The 27,054-nt window shown below is 36.6% G+C and overlaps 1 protein-coding gene across 1 annotated transcript; it reads right to left on the bottom strand.

Moving 5' to 3' along the window:
• WDR36 (WD repeat domain 36) lies at positions 1–27,054 on the bottom strand. Its single transcript, XM_015849464.2, is given in 26 exon segments — positions 1–895; positions 2,271–2,458; positions 4,503–4,584; positions 4,823–4,939; positions 5,506–5,648; positions 6,842–6,939; positions 8,556–8,663; positions 10,246–10,325; positions 11,050–11,158; positions 11,426–11,591; positions 12,272–12,386; positions 13,498–13,652; positions 15,124–15,207; positions 16,074–16,139; positions 16,893–17,013; positions 17,586–17,761; positions 19,201–19,333; positions 20,184–20,238; positions 21,855–21,987; positions 22,838–22,955; positions 23,439–23,539; positions 25,599–25,626; positions 26,374–26,608; positions 26,610–26,717; positions 26,719–26,815; positions 27,025–27,054. Coding segments are annotated over 25 exon segments (2,871 nt in total). The 5' UTR covers positions 26,721–26,815; positions 27,025–27,054; the 3' UTR covers positions 1–745.

The raw sequence follows: 27,054 nt of genomic DNA on the forward strand, positions 1-27,054 counted from the left end.
TTCAAGCAAGAAAAAAATCCTCCCAACTCTAGGCCTTTATTTCTGTAATTTTTGATCTCATTAAGAAAACAATCTTAATTTTCATCCAAACTTGATACTACAAAATTATTCTGAGAAACTTGACGCCACAAAATGTTTTTTCCCACTTCTCTACCTATTTGTACCTTCTCTACCTATTTCCATCATTTGTGGTACTGCCAGCAACCTCTGCTTAGAGAATACAGCTTGGCAACTTGTGAAGAAAACATTTACAAGGTATATGTAAATGCACTCTTATTTCAGAAGAATGCAATTTTTTGTACTCCTTTGTTTTACACCAATATTTATAACTGGTTAATGATTAATATGCTGTTTTTGCATTAATGGTACTGATTTATTAAGCATAATAAATATTATGGACTATCACATAGTAAATATACTCCCATTTCTTTTTATTTTAAATCGTTTCTTCTTTGGGAATGGCATGGAACTTCACTGGGGACAGTCTGTGGGGGTTATGAAAAGATTCTTCACCAGAGGATGATAGGCATGGAATAGGCTCCCCAGGGCAGTGGGTACGGCCCAAACTATCAGAGTTCAGGGAGCGTTTGCATGTTACTTTATGTTCTAAAACACTTTGATCTAGACAGACATATAAAACACAGCATCAGAACTTCCAGTGTAAATCTTGGAATTCAGTAACTTTGGCAAAAAGTTGTACTGTTTTTCTGAAGAAACTTTTATGTAGTCAAAACTCTCAAATATTTTATAGCAAAGCACTTTTCATATATGTTAGCACACACAGACTCTGATTGAAAAGAGAACGCAAATGAATCCAGGTTTCCTCAAGTTGCGTTGACAGACTAGATATTTCTTCCAATAGACTTGGCTCTGATGAAATAATCTTAAGATGTAACTGAAAAATAAAAATAATCAGCAGTTAGTAAAATTAACACAGACCAAATTCAGACCATCAGGTATTGGAATTGAATGACGACAGTTTATCAATTAGTTCAATTTAATCCCACCTCTTTATTTATTGATTTATCTTTAAATCTGGCTATTCTTTCAGAAGCCATTTTCCTCCCACATATTTAGCAGATAGGATAAGGCTGCAAAACATCTTACTAGATGTATAGATGCTGCTGAATCACACACTTCTCTAGAGGGTAACTTTTTCCTCTTTCCAAAAACTACATCATAAAACTCATGTTCAGTTCAGAAACATGAAAGAGATGCTCTGAGATCAATCATGATTACTATTCTAATTATCTGTATTGAACAGAGCAAGAAGAACCGTGTCAGCACACACTTGAAGATATGAGGGATGTTTTCTTTTTTCCTTATATAAAGTGTCTTCTTTATAGATAGTAACCACAGAAAAGAAAAAAGAAAAGCAGTATTTTAACCATATACATAGTCACTATATTATTACCACTTAATGGATGGAATAGCAATTTTCTCAGCTACAGCATAAATCTATTAGTTTTGATAAGCTATGAGCTGTCTTCTCTAGAATCTACAACAAAATATATCATTGTATATTCATCATAGGGGGAATTTGTTATTCTGAATTGTCTCACCCCACAGATTTAGTTATACTAGCTTGCACCATTTGCTCTTACTGACATAACCCTATGCATTCCACTTAATGCCAGTGGAAGAAAGAGACAAAGCCATAAAATATAATCCTGAAATAAGAAATGCGCTGTTAGACAGATACTACGACATAGCCGAATGTTTTAACAACTTTCCCATTAAGTTGTGATTACTTGCTCTCCCACAGCTTCATACAGCAGGTAAGAGGGTACAGCAGTATCAGAAAGCTTTCAATTCTCTACAGAACCATTCAAGTAAGCACTATTGCATTTTATCATCGTAACTTTCTAACTTCCACATATCTGGGAATAATTTTTCAGTTCTGTGAAGCTTAACAGTTAACAGAAAGGCAGACCACTGATACACCAAGTCAAGTTGGACTTCCAATTTCAAGGGTTAAGTGCAATAAAACACTTACTTTACTTCCCCAAACACTGTGCACTGAATTACTCAAAACACAGAAAAACATAGCTTAGAAATTAACAACCAAAAAGTGTTACAAAAAGTGAAGTGGAATAAAAAACAGAGTAAAAATCTATAAAAAAATTTTATTTATTTATTTTTTTAAGACCATCCCCAAAAGAAACCATTTAAGATAAGCAGCTCTAGCAGAGAGCTCACACAGCTTTTGTGTCCTTTCACTGGACCGTTTTATTCAGGACTAAGATCAGCTTCTAAAAGAACACTGTTACCTTTAGAAATAGCGCAAGGTATGCTTGAGCAAGTTCAAAGTTGTACTTCTTGTTCAGCATCATCCCGATCATTCTCAAAAAGCTCAGCATCACCTCCAGAGAACCACCACCTTCAGGGGCCAAACTTCTCAGTTCTATCTCAATATTAGATGGCCCCAAGTCTTTCAGCAAATTAAGCGGAGCTGTATCTGTGTTAAAACATAGAGCAATCCATTGTTGTTAACATCTGCAGAAAAGAATGTCAGGAATCCATCCAAGGCAATTCACAACATTTGATACATAGTCATCAAGCAACAGCTCAGATTTCTAATGCTTCCTTACTATTCTTGCTTTCCACAAAATGTCATCCTGCCTTTAACTCATCATGTCTCAGAAAAACACATCTCTAATAAGGAAATTGGTTGTTTTTTTTTTTTACTAGGTCCACCTTGACAAATACAAGTAATACCTTTCCATAAATTTCCTTTAACTTCTGTGTCTTTAGATAAACTATTACTCTGATCAACTAGTTAAGACTGACATTTTTTATTTCTTTAAAAAAAAAAAGAAGGAATAAAATTGTATTCCAAACTATTCTGGCAAACATATCCTGGAAGAGACATACCAACTACTATCGTCTCTAGCAACCTTTAGCTTTTATTGCTTTCGACATTAAGCAAAGACAAACATAACCTGGCACATTTAAGGGAATTATTCCTTGTTAAGTAAATTTCTTCTGCTTTTCTGAGGCTGAGAGGGAAAACTTCTCCGTAATAGAAATGGTAGCAAAATCTCTGATGCTGGCAGCTGATATTTCAGATTCTGAAGTTACTAAGGAAAGCAGTTTCTTATAGTCTCCAAACACTGTAAAAACTGCTATCAGGCATTAGCTAGTAATTCTTAGGTGGCTTAAATTTATTTCTATACATAAATATTTAATTCCTGTGAAGATTATTAGCTAAAGTGCAGGTGTGACACTAAGAGTGCTAAAGGGACGCATTAATTCATTTTTGTGCTGTAAGAGATTGAAAAACCAAGCATGGAATATACCATGAAATTAGTATACATACAATATGGAAAAGGTGCCCAGTTAAATCGATATTCTACAGTCCTGCTCTGCAGTGCAAAATGCTGCCTCCATTCCAACAGCAAATCAGGATGGCTTCTAATGTACCACTACTTATTTGCATGGCCTAATTGTCTTTAGAAGAGACACTTGACAAATACCGAGCACAGAACCATGTTATACACCAGCAGAATACTGGGAGTGGACCAACAGGCTCCCTGCAGCACACTGTCATTTCAGCAAAGATGATAAAGCCTGAGGGCAGCCCAGGGCATCACTACTGCGGTGCATCATGGAATATGCTTGCTCCCTGGTGCAGACAGCCAGAAGAAGCTTAATTTGGTTTTCCTATTTTCAACTCATGTTTTACTCTTCTCAGGGCAGTTCTAAAACACCTTAATAGAATACTTTCTAATGACATATTAAAAAGAGAATAAACCCACAAGTTCCTTGTGACTGATGGCCAAAATGAAGTGTGCACACAAAATGTTTTAAGATCTTCAGAACTGCCTCATAGACGAACTAGACAAGCTTACAATAGCTGTCCATTTAAATTTTCAGGTCAGTTACACTGCCAAACATCTCTAAAAATCCTAGTTTCAGTGATTCTGTAGCAGCACTGTATCAACAAGGAAAACAGCAGCTACATTCATCCTCAACAGCATCGTAAGTGCACAAATTCCAAGATTAATATCCAACAGATTTTGTCAGTAGCATCATTTTTTTCTTCCTAAAGGTTTAAATTATAAGGCAACTACAATTAACATTTAAGTTTGCTGAAAGTTCAGAGAAGTAGCCTTTGCAAACAGAATTTGCTTAAGCAAATCAAGAGTTTTCATGTCTCAATAAACCACCATATTATTCCTCATCAGATCATTCCCTTCCAAATAATAAAGAGCACATTTTCTGGATGATAGCATCACAACCTCCAAGAATGTTTAACAGTCTTAAGAACATTACCTGCTTTCTCTAAGCAGTTCTTAGCCAGTTTGGCTCCATGCTGCCAGCCAGCTTGGTCTTTGGTCTAGATAGGTTATGTGTTCCTCAGCTTTATACCTATCAGACTATTATTTGTGCATTTGCTATTGTACTATGTGCACTTTTCCTTCATACATTGCAATTCTGGCATTTGAAATGAAACATACCAAAATATCACTAGTTTCTACACTTTAGTGAATTTTACTTACATTCATTAGTGCTCAGGGCTTCTTCGAGATGAACGTAGAAATCAGATTTCTGTGCCAGTACTCCAATATTTACTACCTTTGACTAAAACATGAAAGAGTAAGTAATAAAATATACATAACAATGTAAACATATTTACATCTCAGTTATAGTCTCTTCCTAACATGATGAAGACTTAAAGAAAAAAAGCATTAATGTAGGTACATTAAAATTGGTGAAGTCTATAGCAAACTTCAGTTAGAATTAAAAAGCTTTAAGATTTCACTGTAAAAATACACCAGTTGAGCATTATTATAGTCTTTTTGTTTTGTTTTTTTTTTACCTGTGTATCATTTTCTTGCTCTGGAGCAGCATATCGGGGTATAAGACCGGGAACCGTTGGGATGAAGAAAGGTGCTGACTTGGGAACTTTTGGTGGTTCTCTTGGTTTATTTTTTTTCTGTGAATAAGATATTTGCATAAAGTCAAGATCACAGTAAGAAAGAGTGGGAATTTTTGTTATCAAGAAACTATCACAAAAACTATTAGAACTTAAAAGTAAATATGCAGAAAAACAGTTTACTTTCGTATATGAACTGAATATGAAAAGAAATTGTTTAGAACAACCTCTTCCTCAAATCCCAGAAACTACAGCAAAATCCAGAACAATACTGAAAAGTGAAATCAAACCCTGTGAACAGATAAATGCAGCTCATAGGTCAAAGGCACTATCCAGCTGTATGCTAGTATTTATTTATTCTTTTTTTTTATGTTTATAGGAATGGCTGCCAATGGTTTGGAAGCACTCAGAACAGATTTACAGACACTAACAAGATGCACTAAAAAAGAAATACCTCACTTCAGACAGTTATTTTTCTCACATTGCATGAATCATTATGGCAAAAGTTACTAAACAGTTCTTCTCACAGACTGATTGCAAAAGATACAGCCTTTATTTTACCTGCTTCTTCAGAAACACCACCCAGATACTACAGTAGTTAACAACGGTGTACCTCAAAATACTACCTTGATAATATCAAGACTGAGGAGATTCTTCCATCTTGATTCAGGTAGTAAGGACAGAGTCACCAGCTGTTCTCCCAGTTGTTCTGGTGACTCGTATTCTACCATCTCATCACATTTGTCTTCATCTTCTGCAACATCCACATCTTTCAAGAAGAAATATATTTTATGAACATACACAACTTATTCTTTATTATAAATAAAACCACGATTATTTATTTTGCAGTTTTCTATAAAAAACATGTGTTGCAGATATACGTCTGTTAGCATAATAAACATCTAACAAGCTCCAGCAACAAACTTTTATCAATCTAGTGAAATAATAAATTATGAATAATTGTGCCTAAAATGTAGAACTGAATAGATAAGACTGCAAACGCCAACAAGATATGTTTGCAAAGCAAACATGTTCGCTTTCTGCTTTCTTTTTGCATAATACTACACAGCTGAATCCATGAACACCCCAGAAAAGCCTAAAATCACAACACCAAAACATTATAAGTTTTGAGCATCTAAACAGAAGCCTTACATTGGTTGAAGATAAGAAGTAAATTCAAGCATTCTGCCAGAATCAATTTACAGGATTAAAACATGAACACCTATGGGAGGAAATCCTCTCCCTAATTTAGGCATCTGGAAAGAAAATGTGCCCAATTAAGTGATCAACAGAGCAGGTTATTTGCTCTTTTAAGTAGTTAACAGTTAAGTGTGTCTCCGCTCCAGCTGGAAATCAAAATGCATGCACTTCACCTTACAAGAACTACTAAAATTTGTCGTACAAGACCTCCATCTAGAGGCCTTCAGATGCATAACTGTTGGTATTAAATATACCTATAATGCAATTTAGGCTATTCTTCCACTGGGAATTCAATACAGGAATGTAGAAGGTGAGCTAAAGCCAGTCTTCTTGCCCATGTGACAACACACAGCACTGAAAGTACCATGGCACAAAAGCTGGAGGGGAAAGGAACAAAAAGAGATCCCTTCCCTAATGCTAAACAGAAACACTAATTTCAAGCACCTCTAATAGAGGTCATAATGGAAGGTTCTTAAGGCAATCTGGGCTTAAAGAAAGCAATCAAATAGCATAAGCATTCTTATTACCCACAAAATCTACTTGAACCAGTGAAGGTCATTAGAATGTAGATTTGTGTGCCCAAATGCAAAAACATGGACATTTCAGCAAACATTGGAGCATGCCAAAGTCTGCTAAGAAATGGTGGAATAAACAGAAACTCAGAAACAGAATAATAAGACATGAAGTTTTCACCAAGGAAATAAATAGTGTCTTCTATCTGAAATTCAGTATCAGATAGAAAATAATTTGACTGAAGGTTACCTTGCAGAGGGCAAGTGCCAGGGAGTGTAATCACAGAAGGTTCATAGTCTGCTGGAAGGGGCCGTAAAGAGACAAGCGAATATAAAGAACGATTTGACCTAAAAAATAAAATAGACATTTTAAAACCAATTTTCATGTAAATGGGAATGATTAATTCAGAAAGAATTTCACTGCAGCCTAATATTACTGTGCTCTAACTACACACTGGGTTCTATTAAAGATAAACACATGAATGTAACATGAAATGTAGTGGCATATATTGTCAAAAAGTCTGAAATAGAAAAGTTATGCTAAAGTATTACGGCCAAAGACGTCATATAGTAATATGAACTATTTTACTTTAATTAGTGCTAATTTCTGCATTCATTTCCAATGGCAAAATTACCTAAAAATCTTGCTTGCACTTAGTAGTTACAAAGTATTATGCAAATATACATGATTCATCCTACTTTCAAATAATTACAGCATGGCATTCAGAACAAATTTTCTTGAAGTTTGGAACTCGCACGCGAGCAATTAAGGTAAATGACTTTTTGCCAATATAAGTCTAAGGTAGATAAGAAAACTTCTATACTTACTCCTAACAAACCTTTCTTACTTAATCACAGAAAGGTCTAACAAGGGGACACCCCTCAGGTAATCCCATGTGGAGTACTGCATCTAGGCCTGGAGCCCACAGCAAAAGAAGGATGCAAAGCTGTAGGAGAGGGTCCGGAGGAGTGCCACAATGATTATCAGAAAGCTGGTGCAACTCTCCTATGAAAAAGACCCATTCACCCTGAAGAAGAGACAGCTGAGGAGACTTCCAGTAATTAAAAGGAGCTTATGAACAGAAGGGAGACTGACTTTTCAGGTGGTCTAACAGCAACAGAACATGGGGGAATGGCTTTAAATTAAAAGAAGGGAGATTTAGATTAGATGTCAGAGCAGAGATTTTTAATCAGAGGGCAAAGAGTAAGTGGCACAGAGTGCCCAGAGAAGCTGTGGCCAGTCCATGAAGGTGTTCAAAGCCAGGCCACATAAGGTCCTGAGCAGCCTTATCTAGTGGGTGGCATCCCTGACCATGACAGGAAGTTAGAACTGGATGGGCTTTAAGACTCTTTCCAGCCCAAGCTATTCTGTGAGCCTTTAACCCACCTATCTAGCAACAGGAAAATAAAAACTAACCATCAAAAAAACTATTAAATAATGTGTTACTTCCATTCTCTCCCAGCTAGTCATTTGCTTTCGAATTGTACCAAATTGAACTAAGATGCATTTTTCACTTGTGCTGATCTAAGACTAATAAACAATCGTAACTTAATAAATAGTTTAATTAATAATTCCCTATAAATTCCTTTGAGGAATCTCAGACAATTTTGTACACTGATAAAAACTCTCCATACACAACACTGTATGAACAATATTATTTCAAAAGGGCAAGAAAAAAAAAAGAAGTAGATTAAAGAGAAATTTTGGAATGGCATAACAGGAACTGTTTGGAGAGAAAGAGGAAAAAAAAAAAAAAAGACCATTCAATTATCAGAGTTAGTATCTTAATAAGAGATTTAAAGATTTACAGCTCACAGCAAGAGAGAATACCTCAGTCTTTCAGAAGAAAAGATGACAAAGCTCTTGAGATGATACTTTACAAGCCAAACATACAATTGCCACAAAGGTGACAGAAAACATTCAGCCCCACCTGAATTTGTTTACAGAAAGAAATATTACATACCACAAATAAATTCCAAGATCATCCACATGTGCTGAAGCTAGAAAATCTCCTGTAGGAGACATAGTAAGACTCACTGCTGCAGAGTCTAGCAGAAAGCAATCTATGAGGCTAAAAGAGAGAAAAGAGAGATCTTCAGCAAAGTGAACTTCTTGTTCTACACATACCTAAATTATAGCACAAATAGGATTGAATGCAAGCAGTACACTGTAAGCACATATGCAAATGATCACATAAGAAGTATTCAAATACATCATGTAAACTTAATGAATGAGTGGCAATGGGCAACAAACCACTCACCTCCATAAAAGTTTCTGTTACCAGCTACAGTTGGAACATTTATTCTGTCTCCTAAGAAATTCTGAGGAAAGTATGATGAACTGTCTGCCCACATTCAGTTCTTCAGGCTAATGCACTTTCGGTGGGGACAGATTTCATACTTTTAAGCAGCCCCACACTACTATGAACTCATATTTTAGTTTTCCCCCATCAGTTCTTAATTCTCCCGTTCTTTCCAGATACTTCACATGCACTTGGTTAACATGAGGGCCTAATGCCCCTAAAGTAAAAAATGAACAACTTTCCACAGTATCTGCAACACTTTTCTCTTGACATTTCCTAATTCCAGTGTGGTAATTCCCTGACCATTCATTTTACTACTGCAGAAAAATGAAAACAAATGAACAAACACACACATAAGAAAGAAGCTGAAACATTCAGAAGCGTGTGACTATTGCAACAAGTCACTTTTGAGTTCTAACCATTGCTGCAACTACTGGATGACACACACCCTAGCAGGCTTCCATGAAAACCCAGGCTCAATGCAAGGTTTGTCACTTTCCAAGATGTAATTTTCAGTTACTATAAACTACAAGAATTACTCAAATGTGTTCACTTGGACCCATGAAAAAGGAGGTGAATGGATCGCGTAAGTGGCCGCGTGGATTACACAATGCTCAGGGCTTTGGGCTTTATGATCTCAATTGCACCTTTGAGAGACTGGGCATGCTGATGTCAGATCAGATGCAACTGACCAGGTGGGGCAAAAGTGTCCTGAACAGCAGACTGGATGGACTCATCAGCAGAACCAGATTCTACATGGGAAGGGAATGCACTTCTGACCAACAGAAGAGCCAGGGAACACTCACTTCAGGAAACAGCAGAGAAAAAACTCAAAATTGTTCCAAAGGAATTACAGAGGGCTGTAACTGGTACTCATCAATGCAGATGAGCTGATTAAGACTGGAAGTAGGCTGGGTTGCAGCAATCATGCCCTCGTTGAGTTCAAGTTTTTTATTAAGAGCTGTTGCTCCTTTTCAACAAAATCCTCAGCCTACAGTTAAAAGAAAATATTTTTTTATTCTAGAAGAAAAAAAAACAAAAAAAAACAACCAAGCAACGAAACAACAAAAAAAAAAACAACAGGGCATGTCATGTCCTATCTAGATCTCTGCTTGATGTTCTTGAAGTTCTCAAGTAAAAAACATTATTCTAAAAATGAATTTAATTAAGAACAGGCCTCTGTTCAAAAAGCAAACAGGATTAATACTTCAGCATAACAGAATACTTGAATATCACATAGTACATTTTGGTGACAGTGGCTTGGTAATCAAGCCACAAGGTTTTTTTTGCCACACAGGAGACAGAAAGGAGTTCACACCATGTGTTGCTATTGCTTTTTCAACTGACTCACCATCCAGAGGGAAGGTCCCAAGTCTTAATAGTACAGTCCATTGATGAAGTTATTAACCAACGACCATCAGGACTGAAAGTCTAAAACAAAAGATGCAATTTAATGCCATAGTTCTATTCTAGATGACTTCCAGAGGTTATGATGAAATGATCCGGCCATAAAACAAAACTGACAACATCTTATTAAAGAGGGAAAAGGTCAAAAATAGAAACTATTTCACAACAGGTTTAAATATACTGACATGTTCCAAATGGCTTCAAGTGAAAGTATTTTGGACCTCACTTTTATGTAAAGGATGAAGCATGAAAATGAATAAATAATACTCGCTTCCCAGCACAAAGAATTAAATCAGACACTAACAACAAAGTATCTTAATGAACACTGCAAATCACAACTACATAAATCATAAAATAAGGACATATCAGTGTGTTGCATAATCTCACATCTGTTTACACCATGTATTTACCTGATTCATCTTTTGTATATGCATACTTCAAGACTAGCTGAATTCTACACCTCAACTTGACTTTCACTACTTTTAATGCTTTGTTTTGTTAAATCCTAAATTAGCGTCTTGTAAAGTTATAATAAAGTGCCAAGGTACCCTAAAAACACATGGCCATTTGAACAGGACACATTTTATCATTAAAATGGACATTGCCAACACCGCTATACTACAATTTTACCATTCACTGTTGAATATAATACTCAGTGACCGAATATTTGCAAAGAAAATCCTCTGCCTTTAGAACGAATACAGTATATGTATATGTAACTTACTACAAAAAATGAGTTAAAAATTACCATGTCATTAATACGTCCTTGGTGTCCTGAGAACTTCCTGACAATCTTCCAGGTTTCTATATCCAAAACACTAATGCTGAAGTCATCAAAGGCAATTCCCAGAATGCCACTGCCAAGAATAAATAACATATATGTCAGAGAACACTCAGATATAAATGAGAACAACGTACCCCACTTCAGGATATTTTTATCCCAAATTAATCTGAAGAAAAACATAACATACTTCTTCAGTCTAGCAACATGATTTGTACAACCTGGAGTCTGTTGTCTGTGAGTTTTGTTGCACCAAAAATGGAAACCTCATTAGAATACTTGTCACCTGGAATTTCATACCTAAAGCAAACAGTACGCATACAAAACAGCTTCATTTTCTTACCTATCTCTGTGAAGCAGAATTCCACTTGGAGAAGAAGGAAGATCAGTGGAGTGAACTAGATCTTTAGCTTTGAATTTCCAAAATTTAATTAATCCGTCACTTCCAGCTGTGATTGTCAACTGGTTTAATCCATCCACTGCTACCCCTCTTATAGACCCCTCATGTGCTGGAAATCAAGAGAAAGGAGTTCTATCTCAGAATTTAAACACAATTTAGAAATCAGCATAATGCCGGCCTCTGTTCTGTATGACTTTTCCTGGACTAGCTACACTAAATGAGCTGTAAATATGTGACAAAAAAGTCTAAAGTGACTCGACAAGACCAGCTGAATTTCCTTATTTTTTAAAAATCAGTACAGAAACCAAATATGCAAAATTAGCTCATTTTCAAGCTAACATCCAGGCAGAACATAAAATAATTCAAATGACAAAAGAAAAGGTGCACACAGTTGAACCTGAAGATTAATTTCTGCTTTTTCGGTTGAGCTTTTTTTAATGTTAAGTTTGAAGATCTTTTTTCTATCATTTATGGAGACCACTACTCCTGCCCTACACAGAATTTACAGCTTCAGATCTTGCACAAGGTATGCTCTTCATTTTTTGTTGGTTTTTTTTTTCTCCACAAGGAACTTTACACTACAGTGATATACATACATAAAGAACAGCAGAGATCATGCTCTGAATAGGTGGACTCAAATTACTTCTGATTATAGTACAAAATAGAATAGCATAGGTTGCTCACAAAAATAGAACAGGTTCCCAAATTCAACTCAGAAGGTGCGCTGCACTACTTAAACAGAACTTAAAGTTGCTACTCTGTTAAGAGTCTACTTTAAGAAGTTCGTACCTCTTTCTCTGCCATAGCGTCCTCTGTGAATGCCAGACTGCATGTTATACACATCTACTTGTCCTGTTGACATCCCAATTACAGCGAAGTTCCCACATGTGGTAATATCAACAGCCTTTCAAAGGGAATAAAAATGCCTATGAAAATAATTCTTAAAACTGCCTGATCAGGAAAATTGTTAGGAATGTTAACAAAATGTATCAGAAATGTGGGTATGCCTTTGTTTGACTTCTAAGAAAACTGTGTGGAATAAACCTCTTGAAAAAGTAGACAGAAGAGATCTTAAAATACGCAAACTGGCAACAATCAATAAATGAGATGGTGCATGCTTAGCAAAGATAATGACATAATGACTTAGTGACACCTGTTTTTACAGAAGTCACACATAATAAGGTCCCAGCTGCAGCCTAAATGAGTAACCTATATAAACAGTGCAATTCAGTAACTACCATAAAGACAAAGCATACCTGCTGTCTCTGCTTCAACATTAGCCTTGACAATGGTACCCCAAAGGAGCATGAATTGAGTTTAAGTCGTAAGAAACAGAGAAAAAACAGTCTAATCTCTCATAAACAAGATCTAATTTTTAAGAGAAAGTAGGTATTTACATCTGAGCTCATCTACCACTTAACTGCTAAGTGTAAGGTCATAAAAACAAAACATATCATAAGACAAATAAGAAGTGTGGGTGCAAAGTAAATGAACTGTATGTGCTACAGTAAATACTTGCATTGCAAACTCATAAATCCTCAGCAAACATTTACATGTATTTTATTGACTGACTTTCATTGTGGTCGGCTCAAGTTCCAAAGCATTTTAAAGAGAATATCCTGTTTGCAACTTGAAAATATATTTTCTCCATATTGTCAGGAAAAAAGCAAACAACACGTTTTCAGCAATTTCCCTTCAAGTTTGACGCACAAAAATATCAGCACTGATGTACAGTTGAATCTAAGTCAGTTTGAGGAATTAAAGGTAAACATCAATCTGTCTGAATTCAAAGATAAAATATGCAGTTAACCTGTATGTGTAAGGAAAAAAAAGATGCATGTACAGTATTTCTCTTAATATTACAAAACAGTTAGTTAGACATACTAAGGCAGCCATCATAAACAACCCTGAGAAGTAACTAAAAACACCTCTATATAAGTGCTTTTTCATTATAAACACTGCTTCTCTGTAGCACTGTAATGCTGGCAGAATCCTAAATTAACTAACAAACTTACTGTTGCATATATATCAATAGGCTTGTTTTTGCTAAATTCTTCTGGCCTCAGTTTATGAGCTCCCATAGAAGTTTTCTGATAGTTCCACGTTGTACAGGTTATATACCCCTGATGACATGCAACAATGCCATCCCAGTCATTCTGATGAGCGATCTCTGCAACACAGTACACATGCATATTAGAAACAATCATTCTAAAGTCAAATAATCTTTTTCTGATATCATACAACACGGTATTTTGAAATACCCTTTGACAAAATGGTATACATTCGGTTTTCTTGCTGGACAACCAAGGGGTTATTCAAGTGAAGAAAAAAAAAAGCCACAAAAATCAACCAAAAAAACAAAAAAAACAAAAAAACACAGCAAAGTTGTTCACTTATCATTGTAATTGAAAGGCTAACAAAACCACAAACTTTTTTTTTCCCATATGCCACATTTTAAGTCTTTTTATATTTGAGTGAATGTGGTTTGAAAAGCATATTTAAACTTAAACGGTTTAATTCAGCTGTTCAAGCTGTATACATTTCAATGAGTATCCTATTATTTTATTTAGTCTCTGAAGCACCTAGAGCAGATTTTAAGAGCTACGTCTGTGTTACATAGTGGAAGATTTTTTCTGCATTTGCAAGAAAACCTTTCCTCTAAAGCTTAGTAACATGATTTTAAAATATAAATATCATCAGTCATGCAGGGTTCTAAATAATGAGCAAGTCTGCACCTTCTTCTGGAATTAATTAAAGAAAACATGACAAAAACATTCAGATCTTGAAAATGGTAATTCTAAACCTCTTAAAAAAAAAAAAAAAAAAAAAAAAAGCACCAACACAGACAATATAGCAAGAAAGGAGCAGCCCTAACTAAAACGTAATAAATCAATGATTGATGTCAGTAGACATATCTAGCATAGTTCTTCCTTAGTCAAGAAGAAGAGCTAACATTCATTTTTTTTTAAAAAAGCAGGCATTTCATAGATGTAACTTTCCAACAGGTAAGTATCATTGAATTCTGCAAAATATAAATACCATGTTTGGTAAAAGGGCCACACTATTATCATAAGTGCAAATCTTTCAATGCAGGAAATACTTAACGACAGCTGGAAGACAAAACAGCTGTCTTTAAGACAGAAATACAAAGAAGACATGCTTCATTTAAAGAGAAACCTCTTTGGTAAGGCATAGGTAACTGATTTTGCTTCTAAATGAAAGACTCGCTACAGTTCAAATGAACCGAGTAACTGAAATATACCTTTGAACAGTGACTCAAATAAGGAAACTGGGGGATCATAAATTAGCTGTTACATCTAGGCTTTCCTTAGCCAACAAAGATCTTCGCCTCCCTAAGCGCTTGTTGACCAGTAGTGAGTAACATGGATGCCGTAGATTTTGGCTCCCATGTTGGAAATTTTCAAGACAACAGCTGGTTGAATTGGAGACATTTAAAATATATTTCTATTTTAAAATTTAACAGGAATATAACGTAATTTTGAATTGTATTCTTTGGCTCATGAAGAGCCACAGTCTCAATGATTTCAACTTGATACAGCACAAGCTTTCGATACATTTTGTGTCTTGAGGATTAAAACATTAAAGACATGATGAACTGATGCATTTCTCAGACTACTTACCTGAAGCAAAGGCTGTAATTGGTGGAAGTGCCATTGTATCATTCTGAAGACCCTTCTTTTTTGATTTCTTTTTGTTAATTGAACCTGAAAAAAATAAGTTAGTGTCTCAGTTTCATGGCTAGACATTAGAATACTGCTTTAAAGTAGTTTATTTACTATATGTAAAACTCCTATTATACTTTGAAAACCTTGGCTTCCCACAAGCACTGGTGTTCATTAGGGTCTGAAGATTCAAACAGAGAGTCTGTCAAATTTCATACAGTAATGAGCTAATCATCCCTCTAGTACATTCACAGATGCAGTACTCAAATAATTTGCTCCTGAATCTTGTACTGACATTCCAAGGCAGAGATCCACCACCTCAACTAAATGCATGGTGTTAACAGGACTATATAAAGCAATACAAACATTCATCCATTTGAACAGCATCACTCAGGAATTCATGCCCAGAGGATATAAATAAAACTTAATCATGCCTGTTTAAATACACATTGTTCCATATACAGAAATTTAGAAGAATTATCTTAGTTGGTTTCTCAGTCTATGAGAAAAGTGAAAATGTCTCTTAAGTACCACAGCAGGCAGAGATGTTTTGTTTTCTTTTAAACAAAGCCCTACACTGAATCAAATAAAATGAAGACAATAAATCCAAACTAACTGTATTAATTTAGCCTACTACACAAAAAATGATTCAGAGAAAAGGAGTTAAAATTATGCATGATAAATATAACCTACCTATTTATGTATTTTTAATACAAAAATCATACCAACATTTCCCATAGTGAAATAATACACACTATTAGGTTACATAAGTTTCTTTTCATCAGCCAAGCACTTTGAGAATATACTTTATCAGAAAGGGTTGAGTTTGAAATTAATGGTTTTCATACAACAGTTAATACTTCTCAAACTTTTTCAACAATATTTTATACTTTCACTGAAATACTTACCACGTCCTAAACTTTTATTGAATCTTTCATGTACTGTTGAAAAAGACTGCAATGTTCCATCCTGACCTGACAAAATATTAGCAAAAAAACATTAAATTGCAAAAATCAACCTTCTATTTACTCATAAACTACCTGATTGAGAAAAGCAGAAGATAAGTTCCCACAAATCCCAAGTAATTTAATAAACATTCTTATTTGAGAATCCAGTTTTCTACAGTCTACATCCTAATACTTTGTATTATACAGGCAGAAGTTTTTTTAAAATTCTTCTCTGTGTTCAACTACTTTACAATCCCTACTCTGTCCCCCATAACACCTAGCTGATGCACATTTTCTGTCATTACCACCTTACAAAAACTGTTCTGTTCTCCAAATACTTCCATAGTACCTCCAAAGTTCTCCCATTACCTCATGCTACTCTCACCAACAATAATATTCCTTCCTTTGTCCCTTTCTTCTCTATCCAAGATATTCTGCATCTGTAATCACCTAAGTGAGCCAGTAAATTAACCAACACAAAAATGGTAAAGGCACAGCTCTTCATCTCCCATCAAACAGGCACAGTGATGGGACTTCCCTTCCTCTAGGCAGTCATCAGTATTCACAGTACTTTGAGTTAATTCAATTGAATAAAGGGACAGAAGACAAATACAGAACTGGCAAACAGAACTGAACACTATATGAGGGAGATATGGATGAGGCAGAATGAGAAACTAACAGAAAATGTAATTGTACAACATGTAAAATAAACAGCATTTTATTTGAACATCAGAAGAATCAATAAACACTGTTACTAGGAAAGAAAATTAGAATTCATACCTGCACTAAGAATTTGCTCTCCATTTTGCCCATGGTATCTGATTTTCGTTGGTGGTGCACTATGTCCCATTCGGCTTCTCAATACTCGTCCGGTACCACCAGGTCCATCAAAAATCCACACCTGCCTCCCCACAGAAAAGCAAAAAAATTAAGGTGATAAATATTGCAGTGCCAACAACTACTCCTCATGGAAGTGGGAGGGGGTATGCTGGAAGCTGAGCGAACTCCACATGCTGGGATTCACGTTTGACACCAAAACTCTGGAGAGCTGCAATGCAGCAGCTGATGCTGCCCACTGTTCATTAGGACACTCTACCAGATCAGAGAAAGCAATGTACAGGGGACATCTAGCAACTGCAACAGCTAATGATCCAGAAAACTAATATAAATTAAAACAGATCAAGATTTAAGTTAGTATTCCAGGGTATAAACTGTGGTTTAGGAAGCATGGATCCAAAGCTTTATTCTTCAAGATTACCATAAAGGAATAAATGACAAAATGACAAGGCAGCAAAACCTTAGACTAGCAAACCTGCTGAGGGCCAGAAACTTCAGTCATTCGAGTTTTGCTGTATTTTTATCTCTTGAAAGTTACTACTTCAATCTAGGGAACATATTAACACTCCAGAGGACTGCAGTATCAAAAAAATGCCAAAACACATCATCACATAGCAGCCATTACTATAAACTTACCCTTATAGCATTATCAGCGCCATTCGTGATGAGAAGTGGCTCTCCAGGGACAAATGACATACCAGCTACTGCTGTGGAATGAGCATTCCGCATTTGACTCAATAGTTTCTTCTCCTCTAGATCCCACAAAGCTATGTGTCCAACTGGGCTACCAGCTGCCATTACTGGGTGTCCATCTGTTCAGAAAAAAAAAAAAAAAATCAATTTTTTTTTGTTTTGTTTTTGATTTTCAGGTCATCAGGTCCCGACCTACTTCTCACGTCTTAAAACTGACGCAAGAAAAGGCTACAATCACAAGAAACCAGTCATTCTCACTCTAGCTCTAAAAACATACTTTAACTGAAATATTAGAATATATCAAACAGAAAATAAATGAAGGTCACTTGTAATAGAAGCAGGATTTTTTTCATATCAGATAGAACCCAATGTATTCAAGTTTAGTAGGCAAGGCTAATAGTTTTCCTTAAAAGCATGAAAGGTCTTAAATTCATTTAAGTTGTTCTGCACCTGTTTTTTCCACAAACTTACAAGCCTTCACACTTCAGGATGTGACAGACAATGTATCACCTCAAGCTGACAGCCTTTTTTTTTAAAAAAAAAACAACAACCTATTAAGTTTGTTTGCTCAATGGCTTTGCAAAAACAAATTCCAGAAGTTGACAACATTCTAAGTAAAATTATAATTTCAAAGTATTTCTAATTTTTGTTCTACTTCTTCTGCCCTGTCTAATATCAAGGAAACAAACACATAACACTAAGTTCCGCAATTATTCAAGTAGCTTAACACTCATGACGTCAATGCAAAATATATATATATATATCCCGCATAGTTAGTAACCAATGGTCTTCCATAAAAGATGGTTTCCAATCCATAATCCCATCCTCGGATAGCTAAAACAGGCCCTGTTTTCTTTTCATGGTATTGCTTCACCAAGAAGTAAGATTAGCAGGTTAATTTTGATTTAAATGAAGAGTACTTTGCACAAAGACTGAAATGTGTACATGAATTCAAAAGAACCAGGTTATATTTATACACAAATAGAGGCTCTGTATCAATGCTCACATTTAAGATTAGCATATTTCTCTATTCAAATGAGAGAACAGATTTAGTGTAAGTTCTACAGGCAGCAAAGAACATTAGTGTAACTAGCTCGGGTGTTTATAAGACAAAAAAAAGGCTGCAAATATATTCTGCAGGAACATACATTCATTATTCATTCATGTACCAACATTTTAATGCATCTTCACAAAGAAGATGCTTTTGAGAATTAATTTTATACAGTAATAGCATACTGGTCACTCTGCATAACTCCAACAGCTGTGTACCACGTTAGCTCTTGGAACATTAAAAAACAGTTTACTTTTCACTAAAAAAAAGAGTACCGTATGTCATGTGTCCTGTGCAGTACAAAAGAAACTGCTAGGAAGCAGCCAGTATGATGGAGGTATCTAACCTCCCTTATTTATTGTCTTTTTTTAGTAACTCTCCAAATTACCTTCAGCCTTTGAAACTAGAACAGTCATTCCAAACTTCGTTTCTGAAATTTTTGTTCAAAACATTTTCCCAAATTCCATTTAGTTCTAGTGATGTTATACATATTTTAAAAAGACTTACCTGTACGAAAAGATATGGCTGTGATGGGGCCCCAGTCTTGTTGAAATTTCATAAGAGTTTCATCAAACTTAATATTGTGTATAATTATATGACCAGACACAAGACCGACTGCAATAACATCTACTGCTGGAGCCTGTGGAAATGTTGAAAGATGACTGAAAAAGCTTTCCACCAACCCATACATAACAGTACCAGAACAAACGGTAAAGGCGTCTTTTGCATGAGAAGCATAACCTAGGATTAAGCAATTAATTCTGAGATAGATGCAAGTTTTCACACCTACTCTTCAGTGAATAGAACAGTTACGTTTTCAAAAGTTTTGATTCCTTAGAAAAAATATTTCAAGTTTTCAGTAATTCTGGAAGATTGGTATGCATATGGTCACACATGCACATTGAGAAGTTTCACACAAGAAAAACACAGATAATTCTCAGAGGTGTTAGCAATGCTTTAAATACCACTAGTAAATTTTAATTCATTTTTATATCTGGAAAAATAAAGCAATTAAAAAAACTTTGCCTGAATCAATCAACTCCACAACTTATTATTATTTCCAATGGGAAAAAATATTAAATAGCAAGAAACTACCAGTGTCGCAGAAATAACAAAATACACTGGTGCCCCGTGAATGCCTTGTTTGTTTTTGTGAACTCGTTATGTAGTTCAGTGAATACAGTCTACAGAAGCGATGAACCAAAAACATGCAAGATGTTAAACACGACAGAGCTAAGACTAGCCTTCAAGTCTACCTCTCTTCAGTTTCTAATGAACTGTAGAGAATTATTTGTATGCCTTGAAAATACACATTATTTTCATCGATGCCATTTTAAACTACAGAATCTTGCATCCTACTACCTCCTTTGCTGCAGGGTGTTACTAGCATGCTTTGAAAAGAGCACATATGGCTTCCATTTTACACTACAGTATTTTGCTTCCTATTCTTGAACAGTTACATAAGAAAACAAGATTAAAGAAATACTAACTTGTGCGAGAGTTGTGACCCCCAAGCCCCATCCTGGAAAGGAGTACAAGAGTTTGCTGGAAAATAAACAGAACAAAAAATGATCAATCAATGATCCTTTCAGGACTTTCCATGTAAAAATGGGTGCTTTTCATGCATTTACACAAACAAGTATGTAAGCTTTTTGCTCTTAAATACCTCTTACAAGAAAAAATAACAGTAATAATGTTTCAGAATAAAATTTCCAGCAATTTCTATTTGAAAAAATAACTGCATTAATATTTTAAAGATGACATAATTACATAACATGAATAAAGAGGAAGACTCATTTGTTGTTACTTGTTGCCTGTACTATTCTGCATTAAACACACCCCCAAATTCCTGTCAACACAGAAAGCGAGCCTTGCATCAGCTTCTAAATAAAAAATACATCGTTTACTCCCAGAGTAACTCCACTGCAAAATAACTCGTATTTATAGCACAAGTATACCAACTTGCCGCCACTACTTATATTCTTGAGAGAAAAGGCAGCCAAGGTAGTCACAAAGGACTTTAAGGCAATATTTAAGAACAAACAGAAAAAATTATTCCTCTACCACCAAGACAGTCATTCTTGGAAGACTCATCTATCTTTCTCTCTCTTTAATTTCTCGCTAGATATTACCAAAGCTTCCTCTCAGTTCAACAAATTTAGCCTTTATCTAATTGTGCCAATACGTATCCACAAAATAATCTCTGGAGGGAACAAACAATGGAAAACAGAAATTGCTTAACCCAGCAAAGTTGCCAAAAGGGCAGTAACAGTTACATAAATTCTTAGATAGTGAAGTGAGAAACCAAGACATTTTAGCAAGACTTTCTTTTTTAACATCTGGGATATACTGCATCCTACGTGCTATGATTTGTATTAAGAGATACAAAAGTAACAGGAGTAGAAACATTTACTTTTCTGTACTTTCTAGATTATTTCTATTTCCTGATTCTCATAGCACATACATTTCCAAAACATCTGAACAGGAGGAAAAAATAACAAACCTTCACTTTCAAAGAAAGTACACAGCATGTACAGAAACAAAAAATTCAACTATGCAATCTGAGTTAACACCTATCTGCAGTATTTACATTAAAATGCAGCAAAAGTTAAACTCCATGAGTGAGAAAGCAGTTGATCATAGTAAACATGATATACTGTCATCTGGACAGTGTTCAAGTGGGACATGTTCAGAGAAAACTACATGTCTACACATCTCTTTCTTAAGTCTACAGATCAAATGCTAATCACCTCCATGCTACCTGCCAGCAGCGCCTTGGAGCAGCACCAACCAAAGGGAGGCAGGAAGCCTGGACATGCACTTACTATCCTCCAACTGTTTTCATGGGAAAGGTATGTGATTCCAAGAAATAAAAAAAAAAATACAAAAATTAAAAAAAAGAAAGCAAAACAAACTTTAATAGAAAAGATTCCTGAACAACCCCTGACATTCTGCAGAGACAGTACATAACATGTAGTTTGAAAGATACCAGCATGCAGGGAGCAGCAACATTCTTTGCTACTGAAGACAGGCCAAGTGAAAACTTATGCCAAAGTATTCAGTAAAATATTCCATGTTCAAAAGCTACCACACTTAAAAATATTAGTCGTATCCAAAACTGCTTGGCACATGAAGTATAACTAAGATAGTAAGAATCTTACTTGGATCTTATATTCCACAGCTGCAAGCCCCCCTGTTCACTCCCAAGGAGAATTTTATTCAAATAGGTGCTTGGATGCAGAATTGCAGAAACTGCAAAAGTGGCCTTATCAAAAACCACTTGAAGATACTCCTCTACAAAGAAAAAAAAAAAAAAAGAAATTATGGTAGTGTTGCTAACCCTGCGAATCTTGTAGCTTGTTACCCACTGGCAAGAGTAAAAGGCAGAAGAAAGTTTACATAAACCACAAAACTGGTGTTTCTTGCATTAAAGGATTAGCTAATGCACAGGCAGGACACACTAAGCTTGTTTACTTCGTAACATCTGCTGGCTTGAACATATATTTTTTCCTTATAAGCATACCTAGAACAACAAAGTTGGCAAATCTGTAGTGATTTATATCTTTCTGAAGGATTCAGGCTCCTGCCTGAGCAAAACACCTCTATTAATTAGCATATCTTTTATTTGTTATAGCAACTTCAAATCACAAAAGCCTGTTCGCAGCCATTCTGATAATACTTCCTAAAGATAAAAATTTCAAGCTACTAAAGCAGGATTCCATAAGGCACTATTCAATGGCAAGAAAAGATGCTGACACAATCAGAAGATTATTCGTGGGAATTAACTCTTATCCAGACTGATAAACATCAAGGAATTACAGGATTTCAGAGATGGTGCCAAAGCTGTTGTACCCAAAGTCTTTAACCAAAAACGTACCATTAATGTGTTATTTCTGTAAAGTGCATTTCTTTTCACTTTTATGGAATGTTAGAGAGAATCTACATGTGGTGCAGAATCAAGCAATGAAAAACTATTCTAGGATTATGACTTTAAATTACTGTTTTAGTAACAATGGCATTTAAGATTTTTTTTTCTTTTTTGAATACCTTATTTCCTAACATGCATACCGACCGTTTTTAATTACTGAAAGTTTAACAGTGTTAAAACTGTAGCGCAGTAACGATAATAAAAATTGTCTCTCACCTTCTGACTGTATATCCCAAACAATAAGAACATTAGCAACATCCACAGAGATGACATGGTCACCAAAAGGCTGCAGAAGGTGTATTCTTGCCTTGTGACCTTCATAGGTATGTACTACCTAAAAATATTAAACAGGAGAGCTTTCAGTGTAAAATATTCAGTTAGCATACAATGTTAACACAATACTTGAGGGTGGCAAGTACACATGAGCAACAAACTTAAATAAAATAGATGGAAAGGCCACACAACTTTAAGTGGAATATATATACTCTTTTCTTTGGAATTAAAAGCTGTTTGCACGCAAGACATTTTTAAAAATCTTTTATTTTTTTTATTTTATTCATTTAAGTGAATGTAAATTAATAAGTAAACTATGAACAGAACCTTAAGAAATTACTTAACTATTATAATTAATGCATAAAACATAGGTCAGCCATCATAAAATTTGTTCTTATTAATTTCCATTTTATGCTGTTTACTTAATTGTCTACATTAGGAGCAATAAAACAGTTTCATAAAAATGAAGGTAACAAACCGCTACGTAAATACAAGTCTAGAGAAAACTAATTGTACCACCAATAAATAATAAACTGTTAAAAACCTCTTTGTTCCTGGCAATAGCATGGAAAACATCGCCATACGAAGCAAATATCAGCATTCGGTCTGCTGCCAAACAAGTAATGTCTTGTAGCAAAGCATTGCCTGCAAATCAAACAGAAAAGTTCAACAGGTTACACCTTCGTAACTAAAGATAATTTCCAACAATGTGTTTATTTAGTTTGGTGACACACCAATAAAACTGTTTTATTATAGGTATTTCTTAAGAATACATTCATTTCAGATAGCACTTACAAATATTACAGCTGGTAACAGGATAAATAATATCACACTGATAAACTGCAACACAGTTCCTTCATAAATTACTGAATTATTACTTCAAGTAAAGGTATGTGTTAGCTTCCCGAAGGCTTGCAGATACCAACAACAACATAACACCTTTTACGGACTGTTAGAACCACACAGTCCACTGGACACACTAGGGAGTGGTATCCCTGCCTATAGCATAGAGGTTGGAACTAGATGATCTTACGGGTCCCTTCCAACCCAACCCATTCTGTAATTCTATGCTATGATTCTATTTATTATGATGATGCAGGGATACAATCAGGTTACAGTAATCAGGCACCCTGCAATGGCAGAGCCTGCTTAGGCCAAGACAGTTTTAGACACGCACTCATGACAAGGAGCGCCAACCACATAACATCAGTATACAACAATCACTCATCAGAGAGGCAGATCTTTTATTTTCTCAATCACAATTTTTAAACAAATCACAATTTTAACATCTCCAATTCTGTACTTCAACATCACATTTCACAAGAAGGTGTAAGTGACTGTCTATTAAAAGGTACAGCCTACTAAAAATGACTTCACAAAATGCGCAACCATTTTGTATGCTGAAGGCAGAAGATATGTTTGTTTATAGCTAAATTTATAATCTGGTCCCAGCTATGCAACAGTTAATTGTTCCACTTATGGGCTAAGTTGTTAATGAAAAATATTTGTCTTTCATGAGATCCATGGAAGAACTTCATAGAAAACTATTTTTCAGGACAGCTTTTATGTCACGAATCACGTAACTGCTGGCCAGGTGTTTCAGATGTCATCCCACTCAGTTCCTCTCAAAGCTAGATTGTAACACCTATTATATAAAGTTAGCTTTAACTATGCCATCTGAGTCTTGAAAACTTCTAGGAAACTCTCAATATCTAGACTGTATTGTAGCTCTCCCTCAGTCAGCGATACTGACTCATCACCAGACTAAACACAGAAACTGGCTGTTGCCCCTTGTTACAGTGTCGACCACAACCCACACAAGTTCAGCTAACACCTTTGTGAGCACCTTTCCAGTAATAGGTTACTTCTTGTGATTTATCTTCTCACCAAACTAAGCAGATACTTCAATGCATCTTCTTATGCCTTACTCCTTAGCTGGCTATCACAGTCTACATGTGGTCTCACCATCACAAGGTACAAAGCTTTTCCAAAACCACTGGTTGTCTTCCTACCATAACTCAGTACAGGGTTTATCTTATCTGAAGCGACAGCATTGTTGGCCCATGCTCAGCCTGGCATCAGCACAACCCCAGCAACTTCTCAGCAGGGTGTTATGCAGGCAGCCAGCTCCTGGCTTGTTGTTCTATCCCAGGTGCAGCATCCTCTGCTTGCCTTGCTGAATACTGTATAGTTTCAGCTGGTTGACCTTGTCCCAGCAATCTGCAGCACCTCCCCAGACTGAAGCTGAGGCTGTTGATGAAGGCACTGAACATGTAGACATCTAGTGTATCCTTCGTCACCCACAGCCATGTCAAACTATGTTTTCATGTTCTTCGTCCCCAACAGTCCAGACCATTCTTAACACTGTGAAAGCTTTCAGCACCATCTGTTATGATTCTGTAATCATTTTCCTACAAGTAGCCATAAAAACAATAAAGAGTAGAAATAACAGCTTAAATCGATGCCTAGAGGTGGTTTTGGAAAAACAGAGTGAGAAGAGGTTCACAAAGTATATGCCTAAGAAAACTAAATCACAGCTGTAACAGCAATCTTGTTTCCAAATTAATAGCCAGTATTTCAGAGACTTCCTCACTGGAAATAATAGCAAAAATAGTTCATTTTGCCCTTTCAAAATGAGAATTGGTGCAGCTATTTAAAAAAAAAAAGAAAAAAAAAAAGAAAAAAAGAATCTGTGCATACTTACTCACTGCAACAATACCGAGCTTCTTCACCTGTAATGAGAGAAAGGCATTTTTAGTGATGAATTTATTACTGAAATTCAGAATTCACAGATCTAGCCTAGCTGAGATTAGGAATTTGCATGCCTCAAAAGAAAGAATGATAGTTTTCCCTTAGTTTACCACAGCATCTAAGGTGAAACCTGCAGACAGCAGTTTAAAAGGCAAGGAACAATAGCTGCTGAAAGACAGCCATTCAGCAAACTCCATGTTAGTGTGCATGGAGCTAAGCACACACCGATATCTTGCAGTGTCTGAACAAACCTGTGTTCACATTATCTCTGGTTCTACTTCATTCCATATTTTGTCACAGTTTTAACTCTGCTCACGTGGAATTTGCTTCAATGAGTGCCACCAGCGCCCAGACATGTTTGCTACTAAACTGCTTCAAGCTCTGTGAAGAAGCCTGACAAAAGCAAACCCTAAAAAGCTTACAGAGAGGCAGAGGTAAGATCTGCACTATGCAGCTTGTGCTCTACTGTGATAGATCTGTGATAATAACTTGATACAGTTCTCTTGTTACTTTTATACACACTATTTGTAAGGAGGGGGGGAGGGTAAATCAACATCACATGCTTTCAGGTTACAAGACTGAACTGCATTAATTTCTTTCCCTATGGGGCCGCTGCGATAAAGCGCAGTGTTCCATTTGCATCCAACCTCCCGGCCGCCACAAACCCGGGCCTGGCCGTCTGCCACCTCCCGCCTGATATCACCCCACAGGGGCCGCGTGCGACTCACGTTGTAGGTGTGTACGCTGCGCCCGACCGCGGTGGCCACGTAGAACTCGCGGTGCCGGCCGTGGTAGCGCAGGACGTGCGGGACGTGGCTGGAATAGCGGCCGAGCGCACGGAACCCGGCGAACAAGGCCGCCCGCTCCGCCGCCATGATGCCGCACGCGGCCGCCGCACTGTGCGCCACCCGGAAGCCGCACCGCGCTTCCGGCGGGGTGGTGCACCGCCCAAAGCGGTCCCCGCGGCGGCAGCGCTTTAATGGCGCACCCGTACAATAAGTTAAGGCTGTTTGCTACAGGGTTCGGCCCGCGGACAATAAATACTGAGTCCAGTGGAAAAATATACATCACGCATCCGGCCGTCTATTCCAAGTTCATGTAGCTCCTCCACATCGCCATCACCTCCTGCACCTTGTGCTCGTCGCACCGCACCTCGTCGTGCCGCCGCTCCTGCACACAGCGCTGTCAGCACACGCCGCCGCCCGCGCCCCGTCCCCCCATACCCCTCCCATTACCCCCCATACCCTCCATTATACCCCATATCCCCCCCCATTACCCTCCATACCCCCCATACCCCCCAATACCCCCCATACTTCCCCATACCCCCATACCCCCCCCATACCCCCCATACCCTGTGCCGTCCCGTCCTTAGCACCCACCTGAGGCGGCCGGTATCCTCGGCAGCGCCG

The sequence above is a fragment of the Coturnix japonica genome, chromosome Z (genome assembly GCF_001577835.2).
Source record: "Coturnix japonica isolate 7356 chromosome Z, Coturnix japonica 2.1, whole genome shotgun sequence".
Classification (NCBI taxonomy): Eukaryota; Metazoa; Chordata; class Aves; order Galliformes; family Phasianidae; genus Coturnix; species Coturnix japonica.